General features: G+C 41.4%; 1 protein-coding gene across 1 annotated transcript in view; it reads right to left on the bottom strand.

Annotated features, from left to right (window-relative positions):
• The window catches only part of LPGAT1 (lysophosphatidylglycerol acyltransferase 1), a 66,782-nt gene extending 51,356 nt beyond the window's left edge, over positions 1 to 15,426 (bottom strand). The window contains exons 1-2 of the mRNA XM_050314386.1: positions 15,271 to 15,426; positions 14,603 to 14,870 (exon numbers count right to left, since the gene is read on the bottom strand). Coding sequence (XP_050170343.1) covers positions 14,603 to 14,840 — 238 coding nt within the window. The 5' untranslated portion in view covers positions 14,841 to 14,870; positions 15,271 to 15,426. The remainder of the gene's footprint in view (positions 1 to 14,602; positions 14,871 to 15,270) is intronic.
• Positions 15,427 to 20,995: the final 5,569 nt, after the last annotated feature.

Raw genomic sequence — 20,995 nt, 5'->3', positions numbered from 1 at the left:
ATGCAATCCACACCAGATTTTTTTGCCTTTAAAGTGGACAGATTTGAGTCCTTGTAGCTTCTGGGCACCAATACATAAGACTTAAAGGAATTTATTACAAAGACTTAAGTATATGCACTGATAACTGTTGAGTTGCCCAAAACCAACTCCTGACAAAGACTGTACAGAATTTTAATTGTTACTCAAGATGGAGCAAGCTCTATCACAACAAAGTTCTGCAAAAATTGCTGGTTTACTCTTTAGGAAGAAAAAATTAATGTGAGGTATTTGGAGAGCCACAGTTTTAGCCATACAGAAAATTCTGCTCTCACTTGATCTAGATTCCCAAGACAACCCAGTTGACAGTAGGGCTTTAAAGAGCAAGTAACTGTTGGTATATAGCAATGAACCTGTCCAGGAAGAGATGGCCATTTCCTCTTCTTTTAAGATTTGCAGATTGCACGCTTCCCATATAATTTCCAGAAAACCAGGACAGCTTGAAGATTTTCAGATGTTTTCCCCCAAAAAACATAGCTGCAGAAATAATACGACATACGCAGTAATCTTCCAACTAATATCCCAAGGCCATGCCATATCAAGACTTTCTGGGGACAGCAGAAGAACTCAGCCTAAATTAGTTATTATCTACTCTATAAGGGACTGGAGAGGCTGGCCATCAATAAACCAACATTACTTGAAGTTTCATTCACGTTTTTAACTGCGAGTCTTAAGCTACTGCATAATTTGGGACCACAAACTTTTCAGAGCACTACCCAAGAGGTTCTTTGAGGTAAAACACATACAGAACGAGAAAATCAGCACTGGATTGCATGAAGAGGGAGAGCAATTTCTCACAGGAAACTGATAAAACACACTATTCTAGTACAGTTACATAGTAGCTACAGAGGTAACTAATCAAGGGGTTTCTGGTCCTCATTAAAATCTCTGAAGTGCCTTGAGGGTTATCAAATACAATAACCAGAAAACTGTAATAGGACTGGAAGTGAGGAAATACTACTTTTTCTTTAGACAAGATGTGGAACTTGTCTGAAACTCCAAGTGAGACTTTGCATTCATCTCTCCTTACATACAAACCCTAAATAAACAGCATGGTGAGGTGAAAAGGCCTGATCAGACTCCAAGCATTCAGCTACTCAGCTCTAGAACTGCACCACCAGGACAGGGCACAGGCAAGGGTTACAGCCAAAAGGGTGCATACCAAGAAAAGCTGTCAGACTGACTACAGTTAAGAACTAAGGCTTTGCTTTTCAAAACATATGCTAGGTTACAAAAAAAATAATTACACTACTGAGCAAGGAAACTCTTCTCCAAGTACTCAAATCCAAGGGCTTAGAAAAACATGACTTTTCATATACCCTTTAAATAAGTCATAGTGATTAAAAAAAAAAACCCTAACCAGACCTTCATCTATTTTTCCTCCTAACAGAAGCAAACTTTATGACTTTAATCACTGGCTTAAAGTTCAAGGCAAGAAAACCAACAATACTATTATTACTGGGCATTAGGATTCTAAATGTGGTAAGACTACCCCTATTTCCCATATCTGATCATTATCTTCTGTTTACTCAAAGAAAGTTCAGATACCTTGCAGTTACCTTATAACATTCCTCAGCTCCTGCCTAAGTTACTACAACATGCTGTTGATGATGTCTTGGTTTACAGGTGATGTTTTTCAGCCCAGCTCATGGTACCGTACAAATAATCACCACATAAAAGTAGTGCCGGATGTACTTGGAAAACCCTTTACTTTCAGATTATCTCAGTTAAAAAGCCAATATGGGAAAGGCAAAAGGCCATTCTGTGCATTTATTTGTTGCCTCCCTACAGTGGCCTCAGAACTGACTCTGAGCTTGCCTCCACCTGAAGGACACTGAACATCTAAACCTCTTCAACTTAGTCAAGTCTGGACAGAAAAAACAGAACGACTGAGCACCTGAATGATCGTAAGAACACCGAGACTGCAGATGTAGTGTAATTTAAAAATCAATTATCCTCAAGCAATAAAACTGACTACTAATCACGAGCTGCAGCATTACTCTCTTCTCCACCCACATACCTCTGCACCACTTTCCAGTTCCAGCAGGACAGCATTGCCCTAAACCACAAAACAGGACCAACTCATTGGACATTTTAAAGTAGCAGTGTGGAGGGGAAAACTGAATAATGAAAGGCCTGCAAAGAATAAAAAAATAACTGGATGCTGATGCAAGAAAGCAGAAGGACAAACCTTTTAAAAGAAGCTTTAAATGCTTCCACCATCAGGTTTCAAGGACATTATAAAACTTCTCATCCGTGCTACAAATACCAGCCTTTAAAACAAGGAAGCTATAACATGAACAAGAACTGTGAAAACATTGTCCCTTTGACTTTTTAGGTACTACGTTAATTTTGTTCAAATAATGGATTTTATAAAGGCTGGGGGAAAATGATGTTCAGTCACCACAAATTTCATTAAATAACTTAATCAAAAACCAATTAAAAGCTAATGATGCAAATAAATATAACAGCAAAATCCTATATTTAGTTTTATGTTTCTGTTTATGCAAATCCCATTATTAAAACAAGAGGCCACAGTAAGTTCTAGTTGGGAACTTAAGTATTGCTTTTGCTGGTATGACACAAGCAATGATTCAAAACAACAAAGCCTCTTATTAAATTTACCCCAAGTTATCCTATACCAGTTCAGTGACTTTAAAGAATTAAGTGTGTTGCCAGGTTTCAGGTTGACAGCAAGCAGAAATCCATCATCATAAAATCAGAAGTGATGCCTTAATGGCACACTCAGGCTATCACAAATTAAGTAATTAGCAGGAAGAAACAGCCTCCTCATTATATTGTTCTAGCTGATGTACCTCAAAGCAGCAGCAGAAAGTTTATTGTTCCTAATTAAAAAAAAAAAAAAAAAGTGTAGCTCTCTGGCATCTGTTACTATTACAAAACAAATAATCCTCTTACACCTGCTGACAACTGTAAAAAAAACCCTTGGATTTGTGGCTGACAATCACTACTGGGAATTTCAGTAGTACTTTTTGCTAACATAAAAGGGTCAGACTCTATATGAACAAATGTATTAAAACATTCTGAATGGATGATTCCAATACCTACCCTTCATCCTCAGTCCACAGACTAATATTCAGTGCACCTTTCAATTAAATACCCAGGCTCCAATTGTGAAACATGCTGCTTCAAAGGCAGTAATTGGGGCCTCTCTTCCTCTCTCTGCTCTCACTCCTCAAATTCAAAAAAAAATCCACAGCTCAAATCAAAAAATTTTTCTACACACTGGGAACTAACAGAAAAATGGCAGCAGACCAATGTTGGGGACTAAAAATAGAACAAGAACAGACTTCAGAGTACTTCAATTAAAAACAGTACTTCAGTGCAAAGTAGTTTCTCTGGAGAGTATCCATAAAGGGGTTGAACAACAGAGTTGTGGAAGACTCTGCAAATGGGCCTCTCCATTTCAAATACAAATATGGTGTGCCACAAATGAAAGAAGATATTATGACTCAAAATTCTACTTTACAATTAAATGATGAATGTGAATACTCTGAAGTCTGTGGGCAGCAGTAGGCACTGTAACCACTTTACATGCAATTTATTATGATCTGTGGCTATAAATGGGCTGAATCCTGAAGCTCCTGCTGGAAGTCTTACAAATCTCTTTTTCTTCACACAAAAATAAAACTAGGCAAAAAAAATATTATTTATTCAGACAACAGAAGTCTAGCACTCCCATGGAGTAAGAGCTTTGGTCAAGCTTTTGATGTTCAAACATCAAATTCTACCTATGCAACCAAATCCTCCTGCTTTCCTCAAAGAACCTCTGCCCCAAAGTAAAACCCAGTGAGAGACTAGACACACAGATTTAGCACATGGTTTTTGCAAAGTATCAGGAAAGGGTGGTAATGGGACTGGAAAAGGAGGGAGGAGGCCACCCACCACAGTTATTTCCCACAGCAGCCACCCAAATAACCCTTTGCATCCCTGCAGTGATGCAGTGACACCACTTGTGGCTACATGAACTCAGCTCTGCATTCTAGCTTTTAAAAGTTCACTAGGCTGTTAAAACATTTGCAGAGACTGTAAGTAAGAAAGGAAAAAAGAGGTACACTTCAGTATTTTCTCCCTTTGAAATAGGTGAGGAACAAAAGTGCTTCTCCAGCCTGTAGAAATCTCATCAAACTCCAACAGCCTGAGGTAGGCATCAAATGATCTTGAGTGTTTCAAGATGTGTTAACCAAGACAATGGAATTTCCTGGGCAAAGGCCTTTGCTGTTGTCACGTTCCCTTCCTCTGTTACTAGTTTATAGGACCAAAGTATTAGGTTTGATGATACAAATACAAGAATTTCAAATACAAAAAAATATTCATCTGTTTGTTTTCACATAATCCACTACATGCAAGAGGTTTAACAGACATTTTTATTAACCATACCTGCATCTGAAAGCATTTTTACAGATGTAAACTGAACTTCATAGGTTCTTCATTCTGTATTAGTACATACACGGGCTACGGTTGTATTTATTTCCAAGTAATGCTGTTGACAGGAGCAACAATTGAATTTTACGCCAGAGACAACCACAGGAAATAAAAATGGATGAGAAAGAAAAATGCATTTGGAAAGGAAACTGGCAGTTATCAGAGTTGAAGATTTGCCAGGCCATCTATATATATTTATGCATATCAAAACGGAATGGGTTCAGGTACAAAACTCAAGAGGCCACATTTCTAAGGTAATGCCCTCAAGTGTGCTACACAGTGGTACAGAACACTTCCTGGCAGACTCTCATTTACCACCCACACCATAGCTTTCTCCCAGGTCTCCCCAAATATACTCAAATACACCTTGACCCTCATGTTTCTAAGTGTCCCTGGGTCAGATTCATAAACAATTTTCACTCTGATCTGCCTAGAGTAATCTGAGCATCATTGCTCTTTCTTGAGAGTTTGTTGTGGTTTTAAGAGGGAAATTAACAGGATCCCAGCCAAAACCAGGATGGAGTTTCAGTCAAGTTGATGTCCTTTCAGTCCTTCTTTTAGGAAGCTACTAACTTATCAACTCCAGTTTAATATACAGAGTAGAAAGTATTAAAAACTCAATATTTTAAGTTCTTTTTATCACTTAGCCTTTTTTCTCAATACTAAGACTAAACAATTTTCTACATATGCCCCTTGGATCTAAAAGGCTATGATAAGCAAGGTGGGCTAAACATTTTTTACAGGAAAGGATGCAGCTTCATGCACCATCTGTCACTGCCAGACTAATGCATTGCTCCAGAAGCAGAAGTAAGAAAAGCCTGGTTTCCCAGAAACTTCTTGTCTAACAGGAGGGACAAGAGATGCTGGCACTATGGTCAACTCTAAATCACTGATGCACTGGTTGAGCAAGCAGCAGATGTCAAACAAGATACACAGTGTCTGAGTCTGTATCCTGTGCTACCCTCAGCTGAGGCACAAACTTGGGTCTCTTCTCCGCTCAGCTGTCAATTTTAACAAAACTCAGGAGAACACCGTTGGGCTTGAAATCTGAACCATCTGATCAATTGCAGACAGATTTGCAAGGAAGCAAATCAGAAGTGTGGGAGAGGCGAGAGAAAGAATAGCTGTTAAACAAGCAGCTTAATCCCACTGGGAAACGATACTTAAAACGTGGTCACATTTATCTACATAAGGTAATCAAATACCCAAGTCACAAAATTACATCAAATGGTGTTCAATGGCCCACCCTAAACACCACACTCAAACACAACTGACGCTTAAATTAAAAGTACGTGTTCTTAATGTTGATGGGGTTTTTTTCTCTCCCAGTTCTGCCAAGCAAAAACAGACACTATGGACTTCCACAGAAACTCCATATGCTTGTAACTTCCGGATGCAGAAAACAAACCAAATTAAAAAAAAAAAAACACAAACAGTCAAAATACTCCTTTTTGCCACGAAAAAAAACCCACATCCACAAGTACTCATACCATGTCCTCCCAGCCAGCAGCAGCTCTGGCCCTTGCTTTCAGAACACCATTTCTATTTTTAGTTCTACATAAGTGAGAAACAGTAATAAAATTAGTACTCTTTTCTCTACTCTATTACTTAAATCACACAATTGAGGTGAATCTCTAAGCTATAAACTATTAAACTCTTTAAACAGGGACAATACCTTTTAAAACTGGAACAGTTAAACAAGAAGTTTTCAGATTACATTGCATGAATCAAAAGTAGTAACACCATTTGTATTATCTTGTAAAGTATCTGTAAAATGACATAATGAAAGTATTTTTAAAAAATTAACAAACAAACAAAAACTCTAGGCACTGCTGTCTTATTAAATCTCAGACTCCCAACTTTCTACCTTCCAATGGGGACACAAAAAATCCCCTTCTTTACACAGAGGCAAGGAGATTGCATCTCTTCTACTTCATTCTGACCAGCAAATAGAATCACTGAGTTGTCCAGTTCAGTTCTGCTTCAATGAAATGGTTCTGATTTGAATGTGAACAAAATGGTTCTGATTTGATTTCAGCCTGCACTAATGAAGCTGATGACCCTCTTAGAGACCCTTCTTAATTCTTCAACAGCTTTAGAAAAACCAAAACCCACTGAAGTGTGAAGGTGAATCACTGATATTTTTTAGTATTATTCTCCCTCCTGATCTTTACGTACTGTATAACAGAAGGTATAGTTGTGCACTGAGAAAAAACTTTCCCTAAGCTCTCCACCATGATCTCCTCTCTTCCTAAACTGCTACTTTACTTAAGTGTTTATTGCTTTTTATTGTTCAACAATAAACAACTTCTGCATTTTGTTGGCTATTCATACAGCTTAAGTACTTTTGAAGTTCTTTGTATTTGTCTCTGTGGCTGATAAACTCAAATAGTACACATACAGGACTTCACATGAACCCCACTGCTACGCTTTCATCAAATGAACTGGGTTTTTTTTTTCTTTGTCAACTAGTCTTCAGTTTACCACAGTCCTTTGTTCTCACCCTGAACTTCATTCTGTATTAGTATATACTAATACATACTAAGCTGAGCTTTTTTCTCTACAGCAACTTGGTAGAAGGCTCTTTTCCAGTATAAATATTAACCAGTTAACTAAATACTAAGAAAAGATGAAGAAGTCTACTTCACTGACATTTTATTCACATACAAAAGCCCTATCCTCCACAGGACTGCTCTCTTGAATTTGGACCATAAGCAGTAATTCAAAAAATACATTAAAGCTGGTACTGTCACTAAAAGATGCATTTCCTTCCTCTTTCCCTTTGCCATTTGTACCTACCTTCTTTCACCACACCCACAAAGTGAACTGGGTTAGGAACTGTGTTTTCTAAGTAACCCAGCAAAAAAGGGGGTGGGTAGTTTTAGCGTGGATCAGGACTGTGATCCAGAACACCATACTATCATTAAATATCTGGCCAATAAAACCGCAGCAATGGTGGTAGGATGAGTCTGAAAGGCTGGGACTGGCTTTCTTCAGTGGCACCCTCTGCTTGAATGCTTGTGGGGGGAGAGGAAAAAAACCGGAACAGTCCCGTATGCAGAATTCCCCATTAGTGTCACAGAACATTTTTAGGTATTAGCCTTCTTTATCAGTCGCTGCAAATACAAGTGGCTGGACTATTATCTCAACTGTGCTGACTGCAACAGCAGTGCAATTACATGCCTACACAATCACGCATTGACGTGTCACCTTAAGCATCAGAGTTCATATCCCACTGTAACAAACATGAGCAGATTACATATCTTGGAGCTGTAGTTTGGCTCAGTTCACATTGGAAAGTTACACCACTAAGATTATATCCTGTAAAGGATTTACTAACTACTCTGTGTAATTAAGGTTGCACAACTCCTCCATTTTTCAGCAGCTTAAAACCTTGCCAAACTAACTTTTGGCAAGGAAGAACCTAAGGTCCTTTGTCCCTCACACAAACCCAAATGAAAAAGGGAAAGTGGTGTATTCTCTTCATCTGTTTTAGTCTCATTTCAAAAAAAGTCATTTTGCAGAACAAAGTGTCAGAGAAAATAAGTATTCTCCATATTAAACATTGCAATTTTTTTCTTCAGCTTTCTTGAAAAGCTCTAGGACTTCTAGGCTTTAGAACAGTTAAGTTGAATGAGAACAAGAAATTGCATCTCTGACATAAAGGCATCACCTCTGATATGTTCCAATATACACAAGATAACATGGTTGAAGTGAAAAAAAAAATCCTTCTTCATACACTGCAAAGAATTTGTGGACAAAGAATTTAACCCTCTAAGACTTTGCTTCTCCAACCAGAATTGGACAAAAGCTTTCCTGTAATTACTTCAGGAAGTTCTTAAAAGCCTACCATCAAGAAGAGGAACAAGAAAAGGTACAGAGAACAGAGACACACCTCTCAAGTATTCTTAGTCATATCCTTTCAGGCACTCAGCCAGTAACAATGGGAGAAGTAAGATGACTAGCATGAATAAATGTGCTAAAAACAAAGGTCTAGAAGAACCAGGACAGATAAAAACACACACTAAAAACAGCACACTCAGCCATAAGGAGGAATAGAACCCCAAAGTACTAAAACTCTGTCTTCCTTTTATTTGCAAATAAGCTAATTCAGAAGTATCCCACAGCCATTCCTGGACTTAAAAGTATAGAATCACACCTTTCCCTATAGGTATTAATCAGTAATTTCATCTTTACTATCCTTAGGCAGATGTGACACATTTGGTATGCATGCAATAGCTTTTGTATTATCCAGAGTAAGCGAAACATGAGCAGAGGCTCTAAAAGCCAAAAAGAAAACAAACAAAAAAACCAAACAAAACCCCAAACCAAACAAAAAAGAAACCAAAACACACAAAAAAACCAAACAGTAAAATCAAACCAATCAATAAACGGACAAAAAAAAAAAAAAAAAACCCAAACAACAACAACAAAAAAAAAGTAAAAAAAAAAATCCAGAAAGGACTTAAATAGCAACAAACAACGAAAACAACAGTGTGTGCTCTTACTGTTAAGTTTTGTGCCAGAAGGCAGTAGCATTCTGAAAATAAAATTCAGAGAGTATTTCAATACCTAATCTTTCGGAATGATCCTTTACAGTTAAATGATAAATGACAGACAAGTTTTAGTGCTTTTAACACATTGCTGACACTAGATGAACTACAAAGAAGTATGGTAACTGTAACTCACGTCCCAAAAAGGAGATATGGGAATTTCCTGATGTGATTCCACATGTTACTAAAAAGGACAAGGGTCACTGCATAGCACTCTTTACAGACACATCACTTGCACAAAGAAGTTGACTCGAAGTTCACTGCACTCGTTACCTCCTCTTACGCAAAGGCACAATAAGCCTTTGCTCTGAGGCCATGGTGGAAACAGCTCCAATGTCCCCAGCTCTTTCAACTCCGACCTCTTCTTATCCAGACAGCTCACAAATGACACATAAACTTTCTCTTACAAACATCAAAATAAATTCAAAGACTCCTGCTTGATCTCAGCATAACTTACACATCAGAGAAAGCTTCGTCTAAGTCAGAGATTGCCTAAAAACTCAACACGCACCCACAGCATGAAGTAAGTTTCTGCGTGGTATATGGCTACCCAAATGTACTGAGTCACGTCAGGTATTTTTGCACATTCAAAGAAATCATAAACAAGAATAATTTCGTTTCTCCATTTCACACACTGCCTGACCTCAAAAACACAAGTTGTTTCCTCAGTGACTCTCTCTGCTCAGTCCTCACAATAGTGACCAGACGCAAACCAAAAATACTGCCAGTGAAAAACCTCACTGCAGGAACTCAGGAGGGCAGAATCAATCTCAGGGTTAGAGGCACAGATAGATCTCCTGAAATAACATCATCTGCCTTATTTGGGGAAAAAAATTCCTTTATTTCATCTGCTGTCCTCCAGCCTCTGCTGCACTTCCTGCCCGAGGAGAGAGGACGACTTGTCATGAGAAGCAGTGCAGACAGAGATTGCCGTCTGCATGGAGGAAGTGTTGTCACAGCAACTCCACCTGTATCTTTTACAGTTCTGGAAGATAAAAATATTTGCATTCTTAGAAGATTAGAGGAGCTGAGGCTGTTGGCTGATAAAATGAAAATAAGATTTTGAATTAGAAGGAAAAAGAAAAATATGACTGCTGAAAAATTATGGAGTGGTCACATATTAATCAGACATATAAACCATTCAACAAAAATGAAATCATTTGAGGGGAGAGGAGGGGGGGAAAACTAAAAATCAAAATCTCAGTTTTACTCTGCTTGGGAAAAATAACAAAGGAGTAAGAAAGGGAAATTCTCTTCACTCAACAAAACCTGACAATACTTACAGACCAGACCCTCTTTTAAAATCACCATCCTGGCTGACACTGAATAGGAATACCATAAGATTAGTTTACTTTTAATTAAGTACTGCATCATTATACTACTACTACTATACATACTCACAACATTAAGACTTTTTTGTGTGTGGTAACAGAGGTGTATTACTCTTTCATCAATCCACAACCCACCGACCTGCCCAACGTTACTGCAAGACAGTGTGTGTTGTTAAGAGGTTGAAACGGAAGGTTTGGTCAAGGTGTCCTCCTCACTGCTGTAGTGCGAAATACTCCAAGCACAACTCTCAAGAAAAACCCCTCCCCGAGGTACACAGAACCCCGCTGATCACATGCAACCTCCTCTCCCCTGGTGCTCTGACAGGCAGAGGAGCTGACATTGCTGCAGAGGACACTCACCCTCCACCAGCTCCTCCCTATCCCCAGCCAGAGGCATAGGCTGGGCACACAGCACTGCTCCCTACAGTGGGACTGTGTGGAGCAGAGAGAAGTAGAAGATCAGTACAGTGAGTATCAGGACTGCATTGCTAACCCATTACTCTGCTGTCCTAGAGACTCCTAATTGCAATACTGCAACGACGCTATCACAGGCTCACACAAACTCCTGCATTTAGACAGCAGGAGAAGCAACAAAACAGTTTGAGTGTAATCAAGCAAAGCAAGCTTCTCTCTAGCAGTCCTATTTTTGGCAATTTGATTAGGTACAGGGATATTAAACTTTAGTCTGCAATAGTTACTTGACCAAAGAAGATCAAATCTATAAGACGGTTGCTGTAAAACTAGTTTTGTAGGTGAGCAAAAGGTCATCAGGAATTCGTCATCACAGATATTGCTCCATCTCCCTCCCATTACATTTGCTGCACTATTTAGTGCTATCTGGTGTACTCATATATTAAATGACAAATTACAGTGCAGGAGAAAAAAGGTACTTGCCAACAAAGGATCAAGCACTCTTGAGTTTGCTTTTTTTAGAATGCATCTTCCAACAAATGCAGGAAAATATTTAGAAGTATTATTCAAAGGTGCCTTTCAGATGCAGATTCTGAGTGCCCTAACTGCATAGCTCCTAGGAGAGCAATACATTTATATAAAAAGCCTTTAAAAAAGAGACTTAAGAGTTATAAGAAGGCCTTTCTGAAATCATATAAAAACAAAATAATATTGCTAGACTGTCTGAACATTCTTCATAAAAAGACACTCAGTTTTCATTTTCATAAGAAGCACTACAGAGCTCAAGAGAACAACACAGATATTTATCATACTTGCCCTTTAAAAATCAAAGGCAACCAATCATACCCAAGCTCTCTCTCATACTTGCATCTTAAGAAGAAAAAGATGAGGGAAAGGAGAGCGACCTTTACAATTTCTCTTCCAGTTCCTTTCTTTATTTTGTTTGTCCAGTTATACGCTATCTCTTTACATAACATCAAGTGCATCTGCAAACAGAAACACCTACATTTATCAAAAAGTACAGATTAGAGCTGCCAATATGGACACAGATCATGTAATTTCTGTAACAAATCCTCTATGATCCTAACACAAAACCACAGGTTTATGCAGGGGTGAGGAAGAGAAGGGCAGACCTAGTTCATGAGTGTTCCTCAGCTCTTCCAGCTACATTCAATAAAATATACTAACACTTACACAACAGCAGCAAAGCCCAGAGGGATAAGCTAGCACTCACCATATTTTCTTCATTTGGTGTCAAGCTCTCTCCTACACATTACATACAGACTCACAGGAGTAAAAAAAAGTCTGCCCCGAATCTACTTTGCAGGTTGAGTTTAAGTCACGAATTACAAATGGTTTATGCCACTTCTTACCAAACAGATGACCCAAGCTTGTAAAAGGAAGAAGTAAATAAACTAATAAAACACACCTTCAACACAATTGAAGCAGAACACTCCCTCCAACTAAAAGACAAATAAACTTACTTACTTGGTTACCCTCTTAACATAGAACAAAAAAACCCCTCACCAACTACTCTGCTACTCAAAAGAAAAATCTCTAATCTTTTCAATGAACCCATGCATACCTACTACCTTGTATTTGCTTTAGCAAAGATGGAACATACCAAAGCCTATCTTTGACTTAGTTTTTGGAATTGAAAACAGAAGAACCCTGGAGCAATGTCTCTTTCAGATGTACCACTACAAGTCTTGGACACCAACTCTAATAAAGTAGAATTTCAATTCTGATTTAGTTATATCATACTATATAAGAAAGAGGGGACTGCACATGGTGGCAAGGACTGATGAGGTTAAAGAAAGGACAAAGAAATAAGCAGTTCTTGCTATTTTGTAGCTTTCTTTATAAAATACGATAATGTCTTCAGGTCAAATAAAACATATTTAAACTAAAACTGCAGACAAGCATTTGCTTAAAATCCTCCCCAAAAGCCATGCTTTATAGTGAAAAGCAAAAAGAAGGGCCTCCTTACCCATATACCATCCCATAAAACACTTCTGCATAGCTGTTCATAAATGATAGTTTAAACAAATGTACTAAGACATTTCAAGACTGTAAAACAAATTATTTCAAATAGTCAAGATACATCAGCAACGCCAATCAACAGATGCTTCAGGAAGACTCTAGGATATGCAGATCATGCTAAGACTACTTTCCAAGCAATAGGCAAAAGAAACCACACAGTTCTGCAGTCAGCAGTAGAACTACCCTGAGGAAACTGCTTTCAGAAATTGACAACCATAGTGTCATGGGACAATGGCTTGAATTTTAACTAGCACATTCAATATACAAAGTGAATCCTCGGGGCCATAAGTTGTATGACTTTAACATCACCATTATGCCCCTAAACTTTCCCATTTCCAATTAATAAAACACACAACACCTTAAAAGTCAATCCTTCCTTCTGGAAGGCATTTGTGCTTTGAGGCATAAAGCAGACTTTTACAAATATACCTGCCACTGCAAACACTATGTGGACTTCTTTTAATGAGCAAATACAAACAGATAAAAAGATTTTTAAACAGCGTATCTGGATAAGCTTGAGCTGTACCAGGCAAGGCAATTTTGAAGCAGTGCAACGTTGCGACAGTTCTAGCCCGACAGACCAGAATCTAGCTTGCTGCTGCTGCCACCATCTCCTTAAGAAGAACTGTAAGCTCACCTAGAGCATCCACAGAAACTCTGTGCATCTCGGAAAGGCACACGACAGGGTACCAAAAGGCATATTATCACAGAGGCTTCAGCTCTTGTTGCCTAACAAAGAGAGCGCTCCGTCTGGGTCAACACTGACTTTCTGACTAATCAGGAGTCTGACCAGACTCCAGAGCTGTGTGCTGCCATTCCTTTTTTTTCCTTGGTTACATGGACAAGACCTGCAGATGCAGCCTGGGCAGAAGAGAGGGAAAGAATTTTAGGAGGGCTGCTCATACTTTGCGCTCAGCCAATTAATTTCCTCCCTTTTCTAAGCACGTACAAAGAACTGATGGCTGTTTTTCTTGTACAAAGTGCAGCAGCCAGGATGAAAATCAGTGCAATTGAGGGCAAGACTAGAGCCTTCCTTAATATTTCAGTTCAGTCCATCACCTTGATGAGCCTATGAATACTAAACGAGCAAAAACAAGTTTAATAATAACCGCAAATCAAGCATGCAGAGGGAAAAAACACTACAGATACTGTAATTAGCTCTGCTAACAGTAAATGAAGGGTCATACAGTTGAGAAATACTGTGTATCACTACTCAGATGAAAGGTTCCTTCTGTTTCCTTCCATTCTGAAGCAGCAGAAAAGATAGTGGCTGTTGCAAAGAATAGAAGACCTACTCTTCCAACATGAACTTTGCTCTTAACACTTTGTTCTGAACACTTCTTAGCCTTGTGTCGCGATAGTTCTAAGGGAAGATGACTTAGAGACGCACAGACTTAATAAAGAAAAGTTTGGCTCTATCGGCTACATGCACAGTACAAATCAACTCTCTTTTGAAGAGACATACCTTTTTCATGTAACACTAAAATACAGTGATCAAGATACTTAGGAAAAATCATATTTCTCATTTATACTAAGACAAAAGGTTTAGAAACCCTTAACACATATTAAGTTTCTAGCTACGGTTTAAAAAAAAAACGTTTCAGTACACAGCATCTCAACGCAGAAACACAATGCATCTGTGTAAGAAAACCGAAAGAAAAACATCGTGTATATCCACTATGTTCAGGCATTCCCCTGAACATCTCCATACGAAAATATCTCAGTTTTAACACTATTCACATCGTTATATTAGTACATTTTAAATTAATGGCACATTCTTACCTGTGTATCCTGCCCACCAGCCCCAGGAAGCCACCATAGCTAAAAGCCACTTAAATAACACTCCTTCGATATACCAGAAGCTTTTACTATCCAGCATTCGGAGAGGCTGTAGCATAATTAAATACAAGACGTAGGACGGAATAGCGACCAGGTTATTGGCGACCATAAAAGCGAACCTGAGGAGTGCTTTCAGGCAGGTATAGCCCACCCGCCAGGCCTGCTCTAGAGTCACGGCCATGCTCTTCACAGCGGAGGGCGCGGGACCGTCCTGCAGGGAGAGGGAAAACAAGGGTGACACAGGTAGCGCTCTCCGAGCGGGGCGAGGGACAGAGGGAGGCGCGGGTGGCCGCCGTTCCCGGACCCAGCCCGCTCCCGCCTCCGCCGTGAGTCACCGGGGAGGCAGCGACCCCCGCTCGTGGCGGGGGCGCGAAGGACGCGGCGCGACCCTCCGGCAGCGCCGCCTGCCCTCCGCGGGCTCCGGGGGACCCCAGCCCGCGCTGCCCGGCGGGGCGCACACCCCCGGGGAGGGGGTCCCAGCAGCCCCCCATCTCCCCCTCCCCAGAAGGGCGGCGGGCGCTCCCGCGGCTGCCGGCGGCCTCCCCCCGCCCCGGCGCGGCTGACAGGGGCCGGGGCCCGCGGGGCGGCGGCGGCCCGGCCGCGGGACTCACCTCCGGCGGGGCGGCGGAGCGGCAGCGGAAGCGGCGGGGCTGGGGGAGCTGGGCCCGGCGGCGGCGGTCCCGGCTGGCGGCGGCGGCTGGCGGCGGCTCATGGACCCGGGGGTGGCTGGCCCGCCCGCGGCAGCGCCGCTCGCCCTGCGGCTCCCTGCGGAGGGAGAGAGGGGGGCGGGCGGCGTGAGCGCGGGGGAGGCGGGAGCGCCGGGCCGGGCGGGCAGGCGCAGACCGCGGGTTCACCTCGGTTCTCCCGCGCCCGCGGCCGGGCCTGGCACGCTTTGCTTTCCTTTCCTTTCCCTTCCCCTCCCTTCCCTCACCCTTCCCCGCCCCGCCGGCTCGGCTGGGCTCCACTCGGCGCTCCACGGGCGGGACCGCGACGAGACTCGGCCCCGCAAGGGCAGGCGGTGCAGCGGGCGGCGGCGGAGGGGAAAAAGGACCTTGCACCTGCCGGGGGCGGGGGTTCGTACCTCGGCAGCACCGCTACCTCCGTGCCCCCGCCGCGGGTTCATGCTGGGCGCTGGGGTCGCGCTCCCCGCCCCCGCCGTGACCGCCCGGCAGCGGGTCCGGCGCTGCAGCGAGCGCCGCCCCCAGCGGACAGTGCAGACCCCGCGCCCGCCCGCTCACACTCACATAGACACACAGAGACACAGATACACACACACAGCGGGGCCCTTCTAACCCTGGCAGCGCATCCCCAGCCGGCCCGCGGGACACCCACACCGTGCGGGGCGGGCAGAGGCAGGGGCTGCCCCCGGGGCTTCTGCGCCCGTCCCGGGGCCGGGCATGGCGAGACCGGGAGAACCGAAGGAACGGCCTGAAGTTGTACGTTGAATAAAAGAAATAGGTTCTTCACCCAGAGGGTGGTCGAGCACTGGAACGGGCTCCCCAGGGAAGTGGTCACAGCACAAAGCCTGACAGAGTTCAAGAAGTTTGGGCAGTGCTCTCAGGCACATGGTGTGATTCTTGGGGTGCCCTGTGCATGGCTAAGGGTTGGACTTGGGGATCCTTGTGGGTCCCTTCCAACTCGGGATAGTCTGTGATTTTGTGACCGGGGAGCAGCACAGCCCGACCAGCCCCACGACTACTCGCCCCCCACCCCGCCCTTGGAAACGCACTGTTTTAATTCCCTTTATCGGCTGTTTTTTGGTTAAAGTTGGGTAATCGGGAAAGGTGGAAGAGGGGACACTGTCACAGGTCCTCTCAGCACCCTCGTGAAGACCCTTAGGGCTCGACAACAACGGCACATTTTGTCTTGTCCCTGTAGTGGTAAGTCTCTTGTGCATGCTTTTTTTAGATAAACTTTTCCAGCTTTCTTCCTTCTCTTTCATCCCTCCCCAGCAGCCACAAACATCATTATGTACTTCCAAAAAAACTCTGCGAAGATCTCCAATCTCCGGTTGCAGAAACAGCCAGGGGAGAGACTTTACAGCCCCACAGAACCTGCACCTTTACGAAACTGCTCCAGGGTGAGGAATGTTCGCCCTTTGTGTAACTACAAGATCCCTTGTGGCAATTCAGGACTCTTGACAGTTCGCTGTGCCTGTCTGCTCCTGTCTTTTCTGTAACCCCTGAACAGGCCACGGAAAAGCACTGCCAGACCTCCTTCAGCCCTCTCTGGCCTGACCAGGCTGTTTTCCTCAGCTTACTTCAACTATTACAATAATACTGTGCAGAATAGCTTGTGCAAGTGATTTTAACTCTGCTTGGGTTCTTAAGGAAGAGCAGCAGCTGAAAAAACCACCACCACCTTAAGAAGGAGATATGCTAGAGGGCCTTTTGTGCTGAAAAAAAAAAAAATTTTTTTCAAATTGTAAATGTAGACTGAAAAATATATTGCTTTCACATACTAACCATACCATGTGTAAAGCTAGCCCACTGTTTCCTAGACAATGAGGCTTCAGAGACGACTGTGCCATCAACAAAATTAAATCCCAACCTCCATTCTAGGAAGAAAACAAAGTTGTTATTGCAGATAAATTTAATTTGAAAATTTAAAAATGCAAACAACCAAATAATACCATCATGTTCTATTTGAGCAAAACAAAACAAAACAAAACTAAACTGCTGACCTTTTTGACAAAAAGGACACGTCTTGTGTAAGTGTTTCCAAGCCTGAGCGGGTTTTTTTGTCTGTGTTATTTTTATTACTAGGCTAAATCTGACAGTTGCACTCAGTAATCATTATGCAGTCAGCTTGAGGTGTTGTGAAGTGTTACCAGCATGGGTAAAACTTGAGTTCTATGTTGGTATTGGTTTTGTTTGGTTGGTTTTTTTCCATATCTCATGCAAACAACACTGGGCATACACTTGAAGTTATTTTGCTCCAAAGTCCTGCAGGAGAAAAAGGACAATTTGTAGGCCATGATTAAAGATAGATGCATCTTATTTTTTTACATCTAACAGCAAAATGAAGCCTTTTTTATACACTATTCCAAGATTTAAAATAGGAAAAAAATATGTACAGTTTGGAATACTATTCTGAAAACTGATGCATCCAATGAGGGACTGCAGAAACGACATTAGACAACTACTGAATTAGGCAATTTATACTGCAGAAAGGAATTGCACATGGGGAAGCAGCCGTACAAAGCATTCATTCTTTGTCAGTGACTGCTGTAGAGCTTAGGAAGCTGTGGTTTAGCATTTTGCTGAATGAGCTCATAGCAAAGACCCACCCCTATTCCTCATTTCCTGGCCTTCCCATGGACAACCCAAGTCCTTGGAAATGTGCACAACAAAATACCCCTTTACTGATCTTGAGAAGCCCAACTGTCTGTCTTCCAGTCTGAGCCTCTGAAGAATCCCTTCTAGTAAAAAGTAATAATAATGGCCAGTCTTCGCAAGCGAAGATCCGGGGAAGGTCTTTACACCTTCCAGCCTGTGCATTGGATTTTTTTAGGTGAGACACAGTGTGCGCGGAACTGAGCCCACCCTTTAATCCTAAGGTTCATCTGCCGGGGCCAAGCGAGCTTGGACAGTGGCAGCGAGGTCCTCAGGACGTAGATGGGTTGCCTTTAAGGGCTAACGAGCTCCATCTGCCCGGGAGTGTCCCTGACCAGGAATCGAACCCGGGTCTCAGTGGTGACAGCGCTGCGCCCTAACCACTAGACCACCAGGGGCTCCTAGTAAAAAAAAAAAATTACACATACACATATATGTGTGCCGTTACTTCAAAGAAAAAGAAGGAAACAACTCAAAGCATCAGAATTGGTTGTGGTTTTGTGGTTTTTGTTTGTTTGTTTGTTTGTTTGTTTTTATTTGCTCAGTACCTGTTAACTCTGAAGCTCAGAAGTTTGCCAACTGGTTTTTGGGTTTGATTTTAAAAAAAAAAAAAAATTCTGATTTCTGGAAGCAATTCCTCAGTGTCTCAGCTTCAGAAGTTTTCATTAGATCTTGCTTGTCAGTTTATTATTATACATGCAAAAAAGGAAAAAATTAATATAAACAACTCTCAATGTGTGGCCTTTTGAATAATTTCTCTAATGTTTATATATTTTTTGTTTGAATACCCCCCTATAACATTTCCTTTTCAGCCTCATAGAAATACTGACAAGGATGTCACTCTTGATCATTGTAAAAACATATTTTAATGTGCTTATTAACTGGTAGATACAGATATGAACATTGGTAAAATTAGGTGATTCAAGTATTAACTGATTCAAGTATTGCTAGAGCAGATAAGTAAATACTGGAGTTGTCTCCCGTTCACCTCCAGAAAAGCCTACAGACCAAAAACACATTAAAAGGAGGTTAGGCTTATTCCTGCCAATAAAAAGGGAAAACATGGTATTATTTACTGAGATGTGGATGTTACACAGTAATAAACAAACATATTCTGTCATATTCAGTTACTTTAACAAGTTATCCTAAACAGTTAACATGGGTTACCTGCAGAAGATTCTTAATTCACACAGGCTGGATTTGAACACTGTACCTTGGCTGCAAGATTCAAGTCAGGTTTCAGTCATAAACTCCTTGAAAATCTTTTGAAGAAGATAACGTTTTTCATCTCTGGGTACACTTCAAGAAGTGATCAGCCACTGTCATTCTCACGTGCTACCCCTCCATGGCACATATTTGCATTCCAGCTTTGCCATAGCATTAAAATTACCTGCAAGTGTAGCCATGAGGAGGAAATGCACTGCAGACATTCAAGTAGTCCACGAGTCACAGAGGCATGGATAACCGTAATGAAATCCAGGTTTGAACCTGTAAACACCAATTAACTAAAAGATTTGTTTCTGGAGTTAGGAAACAGCAAGTTTTGGAATGCTTTTGAAACTCTGTCTGGGTTAAAGATTGGCAAATAAAAAGCTGCTTGTTTGTCCCGGCTGGATTCAATCAGTTCTCCCTGTTTGCTCTCCTTGTAGCAAACTGAAGTTGCGGATGCCATATGGTTGGAAGAAATGGTTAGGAGGATGCAGCCATGTGCTGATGACAGTAAAAACAAAATTGCCTTTAAAAATCACAAAGGTCTGTCATACAGAGAGCAAAGACAAGAAAATAGCTTGAGAAATCTCAGAAATTCTACACAGCAGAAAACAACTACTGCTTCCAATCTCTCAGAAAGAACAACTTGCTACATGGAGAATTTTATAAAATTTTATTAAAAAAAAAATAAAAGCATGACAGAAAAGATGGAAGTAGACAAAACTGCCATGAAGAGCTACAAAGATGGGAACATGTGCAGAACACAGACTGTTGGAAGAGGCTTAACATGAAATAGGGAATATACTCAAGGGAGCATAAATCCAGAAAGCATCTCAAGTGAATTAAGTAGTTATAATGGACTTGGGAAAATAACAGTTTAAAGAACACTAAGAATCTGTTTTCTATAGTCTGCAAGAAATAAAGGAGGGGGGGAAGATAAGGAAACCAAAACATAATACAAAAGGGAGGAAGGTTTAGGACCTGGGAAAAAATTATTACATTTTACCTTCAATTCTGAGCTGCTTTACAGTGTCAAATACCGTGGTGTGGAGGATTTTTGCATTACTGTTCTTCAGAGCATTAAACATTTTCATAAGAGCAGTTAAACCTTCCAAAATATTCTGTGATAGCAGCTTCCACCATGTGGTCTGTATGAGAGGCAGAATCATATTCTCCAAGTAAATTCTTAAATTTAAAGGACAATGTCAGTCACTCCATCTCTACCAGCTGCACCTCAGGAGGAACCATGCCTGCCCAAGACCCTTGATCTTCAGTGGCAAGCTGATCACATATTCCTTCTCAGTCATCCAACAGTAGAGGAAAATTTTTAAAAGATCTATTTTTGGTAATCTTTCAGATATATGTTCCTTTTGAAAACCCACATCCATTTATCACACACAAAATGTAAAACCCAGGCCACTTTCCTTTTTTCATTTCTCTCTGGGAAGTAAATGTTATCAGACTATTTGACCTTTTGGTCAAAGATGTTTTTGTTTGCATTTTAATTCTTTTAAAGACACTTCTGGGTGACACGAAGAAGACACTAAAAAGAAAGTAAATTCTGGCATTGACTTCAACACTTATCACATTCCTGTATTTGTGTAAAAAGGCTTTAACTGACCTGACACTCAATCTCAGCCCTCTGACAAGCTCCCTTCCAGTGCTCCCCACTACAGATCTCTTCCCCAAGATCAGCCAGTTGCAGACAAATCAGCCTTACCATGGCTCTAGCATACAGAATTGTCACTTTTGCTAATTTTCTCTAATGTTTTAAACTCTTGGAAGAGAGGCT

The sequence above is a fragment of the Myiozetetes cayanensis genome, unplaced genomic scaffold (genome assembly GCF_022539395.1).
Source record: "Myiozetetes cayanensis isolate MyiCay16 unplaced genomic scaffold, myiCay2020 scf2-11, whole genome shotgun sequence".
In the NCBI taxonomy this organism is placed as follows: Eukaryota; Metazoa; Chordata; class Aves; order Passeriformes; family Tyrannidae; genus Myiozetetes; species Myiozetetes cayanensis.
This window is presented reverse-complemented; position numbering and strand designations above follow the sequence as displayed.